Genomic DNA, 6,000 nt, shown 5'->3' with positions numbered 1-6,000 from the left:
TAAGGTCTCTTCTTGCCTAGACATGCTTGGACTTGAACTTTCTTTTTTTTTTTTTTTATAATTTTCTTTTTAACATTTACTTATTTTTGAGAGACAGAGCACGAGTGGAAAAGGGGCAGACAGAGGGGGGTTACACAGAATCCAAAGCAGGCTCCAGGCTCTGAGCTGTCAGCACAGAGCCCGATGCGGGGCTCGACCTCACGGAACGTGAGATCATGACCTGAGCCAAAGTCAGCTGCCCAACTGACTAAGCCACCCAGGTGCCCCAGGACTTGAACTTTCTGATCCATCCCAGAGTGTCTTAAAGAAAACAGAATAGGGTAATGACCAAAAATCTGGGGCTGGGACTTAGCGTATCGGTTTAGATGCTTTTGGTTCAGGCATTAGAAATCTAAAGTCAGTTTAAACAAAAAGGGGATTTACTGACTCATGTAACTAGAAGATCTAGGAGTGAGTGGGTCAGGCCTTTCATGTATAGTCTAGAGGTTTTTTTTTTTTTTTTTAGCAACTGATAATTTATTAAAGAGGTTGATTTAAGCGTCTGCAATGGTGACTTCAGCCTCAACTCCTGGCTCAATACTGATGGAAGTAATCCGCTTAACAGTCTCAGAAGGGCTGTGCAAATCAGTGAGTCATTTGTGTATCCTCATCTGAAAATGATCCCAAGTCTTAGAACCTTCACCACAAGGAGTTTTTGTTGTAGTGATTCTCAGAGTCTTGGTAGACATCCAAACTGGTCCTTTCACTTTGAGATTCTTTTCCTTTGCGCCTCTGATCAAGTCAGCACATACCTTCCCCAAAGATTTATGTTGCGGCTGGTTAGAGCCATTCTCATTTGGTGAATCGCCACCTCTGGTTCCACGGGTGTCTTCCCGGTGTCTTTAAAAGCCATGGCTGCAGTGCGGCTTCCTGAGCAACTTGGTGAGTCAGGAGCAGGAGCAGGGCCTCCAAAGCTCTGCTGTAGCTGCGGCCATGTCTTCCTCAAAGGGTGAGATCCTTTTTTTTTTTTTTTTTAAGTTGATTTATTTATTTTGAGAGAGAGAGCGTGCGCGCATGTGCACATGAAAGCTCATGTGAGCAGGGGGTGGACGGAGGCAGAGAGAGAAGGAGAGAGAGAATCCCAAGCAGGCTCCACGTGTGAATGCAGAGCCCCGCACCGGGCTCTGTGTCACGCACCTCACGAACCACGAGATCATGACCCAAGCCGAAATCAGGAGTCGGACGTTTGACTGACTGAGCTGCCCCTCATTTTAAGATAAAGATTAAGAGAGTCTTAATGTCTTCACAAATAGGACTCGCGTTTCTCCGATTTGCTCAACTCTGCTATCCATCCTCCTTGGGTAGCTTCGTCCTTGAAGTAGCAAAGCAGCTCCCACATTCCAAGGCTTTGTATCTGCACATCACTCTCATTCAAAACAAGAAAGAACTTTTCCGTCCTCAGGGATCAAAAGTCCTGAGCTTTGCTCTGAATGGACCAACTATGTCATGTGCCCACTTTTCATCCAGGTACCGACCAGGGGACACCAAGGGCTGATCGGGCAGCCCCGCCCAAGTCACACAGGAAGGCAAGATAGAATGCATGTTGAGAAGCTTGACCATATTCTCCACTGTTAGAGCCACACTGCTCATGATCAAATTCTGGCTCTGTTAGCTGTATGTTCTTGGGTAATCTACCTAACTGGCAAACTCATCTTTCCTCATCTCAATTTTTCAATTAGTAATATAGCAAAGCACTTGGTGTCATTCCTGGCATTCCATAGGTGTAATGATGACGATGTTGCTGGTGACGATGAGGTTGCAGAGGGACAGAAGCCATGGCATTAGCTCCTGTTTAGGGAGCAGCCAAGCTCCCGGAATGTGGGCTAGTCTGAAGCACGCACACCTGCCACGTTCAAGGCTCCTGTTTGATCTCCTGCCACATCATACTCTTCCCCTATCGCTGCCCTTTCTTGCTCTGTGTAGAAATGCTTTCCTTCCTCTCCCCTGCCTCCAGATCTTGCTCGTACCTCAAGGCCCAGCCTAAGTGCCTCCTTCATAGTCAGTAGTGTAGGTCCGTGCTTTTGCAAACCTGCAACTGAGTCTCTGCACAAGCAGGATCAGTAGGGGTTAAGAGCTCGGGTCTGCATTAGACAGACCTGGGTTTTCCTGCCTGGAAGCAGTATAACTTGGGAAAGCTATTCAACCTCCCTGTGCCTTAGTTTCCTTATCTGTAAGCGGGGTCTTCATAGGACCTTCCTCAGAGATTTGTGGAGAGAATGAAGTGACGTACTGTATGTAAAGAGCTTAGTTCAGTGCTGACACAGAGCCAATAATACATCTTAGTCGTCGTTATTCCTAGCCTCATGAGGACGCAGCCTGGGTTACATTCTACGTAGAAGTTACTGCTGTGCTGGGCACATAGTAGGTGCTGAGTGAGCGCTTGGCAGTGGGTTTTGAGAAGCATGGAAGCTCTCTTTCCTTTCCCCAACCATCTCTTCACCCTGCCCCCAACAACAAAGCAGCCCTTAAACCTTGGCAAAGTCAGGGTAGCACAGTGGTTGGTGTGGAAGACTGAACGAGTCCCTGACAAGGAGATGGGGTGATAAGGAGCAGTGGACACGGGTGGCAGATGACACATAGAATCAACAGGAAGCTAAGAGGAAACCAGCAAGAGGCTCTTCTATGTTCCACCCTCAGCCATCAAGTTCAGCGCTGCCCAGGTCGTTGTTTGTCTCAGCTGGTGATGAAATGGGGGTCAACCAGTCCGTGGGCTTTCCCTGTGTCACAGGACCCCACCTCGTAGGCTGCGGGGATGTGATGGAAGGTCAGAGTCTCCAGGTAAGCGTCTCCGGCTCTGTCCGCACACACCCCTGCTGCTTTTTCCTGCACCATGACTTAATAGCCATTCCGAAGAAACAGAGAGCTGGTCTGGACTTGGTGATAGAGCCCCCAAGTCTGTCTTCCCTGACCTTTTTCTTTGTCTCTCCAGTTAGAAACCTCTCGGTAGCCGAGATGGGTTCTTTTGCCAGCTAGCAGGAAAGGGGGTGCGGGCTCTGGCTCCAAGGGCAGCTCTCGGGCTTGCGGCCTTATCTTTAGAGCAGATGCCTGATACTGGGAAGGTCTTCAGTCTCCTGCTAATCTGAAGGTATGGGAGGAGGAGCCGTGGGCCATGTGCTGTTGGCCTTTGACTCCCTGACCTGAGTTGGAAGACATGCTCCTCTCTCTCCTCTCCTGCCTTCATCCATTTTCCCTCCTGCTTTGGTTCCAGACTTTCCCTCCAACAGTTCCTAGGTGCTTCTCTGCTGGCCCTTAGACTCCCCCCTCTCTCTTGAGAGAGGCACGTACTTCCTGTTAAGCCCTCACCTACTCCTGTGTAAAATGAGTGTGCTGCCGCTTCCAGAGAACTGCCCTGGGTGATGCCCCCCCACCCCCACCCCATCCAGCACGAGGGCTAATCTCGCTCCTGGGGCTCCTCCAGGCCTGGGCTCAGGGCCAGAATTGAAATCTTTCTGATCCAAGCACTGAAAATATTTTGGTGCTCCCAGATGTAATTCAAAGTATAGTCAGCTATTTGAAATCACATAAGCCTTACATGTACGCTAAAAATAAATTTGCTCCTTTCTGGACTTTCTGGGTGCGAAATTCAGGTCTATGAATTAGAGCTTAAGTTCCCCATTTTGGTGCCCTGCCCCACTGGCACCTCAGATACCCTCTGAGTGTGTCTGATGGGAAGTCTAGCAGAGTCAGGCTTCTTGCTCTGAGCAGTTGCTCTCTTCTTTCCTACAGGGGAGCTTCTTTCGACTCTTCTATCCCTGCCAGGAGTCAGAGGAGACCACGGAGCAGCCCCTGTGGATCCCCCGCTATGAGTATTGCACTGGCCTGGCCGATTACCTGCGGTTTAATAAGCGCTGGGGGGGTTTGCTGTTCAACCTGGCTGTGGGTAAGGGCTGGCCTCCCCGCCCCGCCCAGATGCTTTCCCAGCTTCTTGGTTATGTTTCTAGGACAGATCCCTAGGCGCCCACAGTACCATTAGTTTGCATTTTCCAGCCCTTTTGTCACGGGGCGTGCATCAGCCATTGCAGTGTGGAGAATTGGGAGAGGATTATATACATAAGAGCTTTGGTTATAGAGTTAGATTGTCGTGGATTTGAATCCAGACTTTCTCGTTTACAGTTCTTCCTTAGCTCTCCTCTCTCTGGGGAAAGTCACACTGAGTCATCTACTTCCCCCAAAGGCCCCACCATTAAGAAGTCTACCCACCGCCTTGGCACCTCAGGGGTTGTTCAGTACTTGTCGCATTTATCTTCCCATTTTCTATTATATTTGTGCTTGCTAGGGAAGAAAAGGGGAAAGAAAAGGTGACTGTTTGCCCTGGACTGCTCAGGGGCAAGAGGTGGTTCTCCAGTGAGGAGGGGCATGTGTCCCCACGCATGCCTGTGCCCAGGCTGCCCTTGGGAATACAGATCTGGGGCAGCCAGAGATTCTATAGCCCATGTCTCTGCCAGGATCTTGTCGCCTGCCTGTTAGCTGGAATGGCCCCTTTAAGACAAAGGATTCTGGATACCCCTTGATCATCTTCTCCCATGGCATGGGAGCCTTCAGGTAAGAGCTTCTGTCCCCCAGAACTTGTCATATTCCTCAACCAGTGACAGCAGCCGAGTCTGAACTTCTTCTGAAAGGGCAGAGAAACAGACATTTCCACCTGCCAGCTGTCTTATCTCCCATCTGCTTCCTTCCACCTTCCCTTAAAGGCCTTTCCCAAGCCCCTTCCACCTGGTGGAGTCTTTCAGCAGGCTTCTCATGTTCAGCATTTATAATGAAATAAACAACTTATTTTCTGTTCATATTTATTTAAACAGAAACATTTATAAATAAACACTTTTAGTCCTCTTTCTATGTAACAGCACGGAAGTATTAGGAGCTTAAGACTTACAGAGTAATTTCTTCACTGTGTATGGAGGGACAGCTCTGCCATGGCACTGATCTAACAGTAAGACGGGCTCACTCCCTGCACGCCTGGAGCTCAGAGCCTCACCTGTGAATCTCAGCCACACCGCCGCCGCCCCCCCCACCCTCCACCCCATGGGAGCCTGGGACAGTGGTAGAACTCTCCGAGCCCAGATTTCATCATCTGTCGGATGGGGATGCTGCTCCCACAGCGTGGTTTGTGAGGATTCAGTTAGACTGGCACCTGGAAGTGTCCACACACGCAGTTCTCTGTTTCCGTATGTCAAGGAACCATGGGATGGTGAATGGTAAGATCTCTCCTACCAGACTTGGGTAGGCTCTGCCTGAGTTTTATAAGTCAGTATCCATTCAGAATTCTTCCTAGGAACCCTGATTTCTACATCTTGCTGTGTTACATAGCTTAATAACTATAGTCTGTGTGTTCCTGTGTAAGTTTGTGAAGATTCTGTCTATAGGTTCATTATCAACATATAGGTCTGGCTTATGTCCTAGAAGGTTACACATCTCAAAGGCATCTATTTTTGCCTCTCCATTCCCTAAACCATTGTCGACACGGTAGCCAGGGAGATCTGTTTTAAAAGCAGATAGGACCGAGTCATTTCAGCACCTAGAGCAGTGCCTAGCAGATGGTGGGTGCTCGGTGAATATTGTTAAATAAATGAACGACTGTCGCTTCTGTATTTAGACTTTTTAATAGTCCTTTGAACTTAGTTCAGTTCGTGTCATGGCCTTACGTGGATGCAGGTCCCAGACAAAGTTTCCAGCCTCAGTTCTAACTACTTGCCTCACTCCGGCTCTTGAGACAAACTGATCTTTCACTTCTATAAAAGCACTATGTTGTTTTCTGCCTCAGAGCCTTTATCTGTGCTGTGCTTTGTGGCTGTTTCCGTTGCCTGAAATATTTGCTGTTCTGCTTCTCTCTTCCTCCTCTGGCCCCCCAACCCCTTCATTTTTGCCTGGCTAATTCCAAATTAACCTCAATGTCTAGTTTGGATGTCACTTTTAGGGACACCCATCCTAACCCCTGCATTATATTAGTTTAATTTTTTCAGT

The 6,000-nt window shown here is 48.6% G+C and overlaps 1 protein-coding gene and 1 pseudogene across 2 annotated transcripts in view; one reads left to right on the top strand and one right to left on the bottom strand.

The window, feature by feature from the left end:
* Positions 1–283: 283 nt before the first annotated feature.
* On the bottom strand, positions 284–2,498 carry LOC122480107 (annotated as a pseudogene).
* Positions 2,498–6,000, top strand: part of PAFAH2 (platelet activating factor acetylhydrolase 2) — a 26,546-nt gene continuing 23,043 nt past the window's right edge. For both annotated transcript variants that reach the window (XM_043574110.1, XM_043574109.1), the window contains exons 1-3: positions 2,498–2,817; positions 3,766–3,919; positions 4,485–4,581. In XM_043574110.1, coding sequence (XP_043430045.1) covers positions 2,662–2,817; positions 3,766–3,919; positions 4,485–4,581 — 407 coding nt within the window. In that variant the 5' untranslated portion in view covers positions 2,498–2,661. The remainder of the gene's footprint in view (positions 2,818–3,765; positions 3,920–4,484; positions 4,582–6,000) is intronic.

The sequence above is a fragment of the Prionailurus bengalensis genome, chromosome C1, assembly GCF_016509475.1.
Source record: "Prionailurus bengalensis isolate Pbe53 chromosome C1, Fcat_Pben_1.1_paternal_pri, whole genome shotgun sequence".
NCBI lineage: Eukaryota > Metazoa > Chordata > Mammalia > Carnivora > Felidae > Prionailurus > Prionailurus bengalensis.
This window is presented reverse-complemented; position numbering and strand designations above follow the sequence as displayed.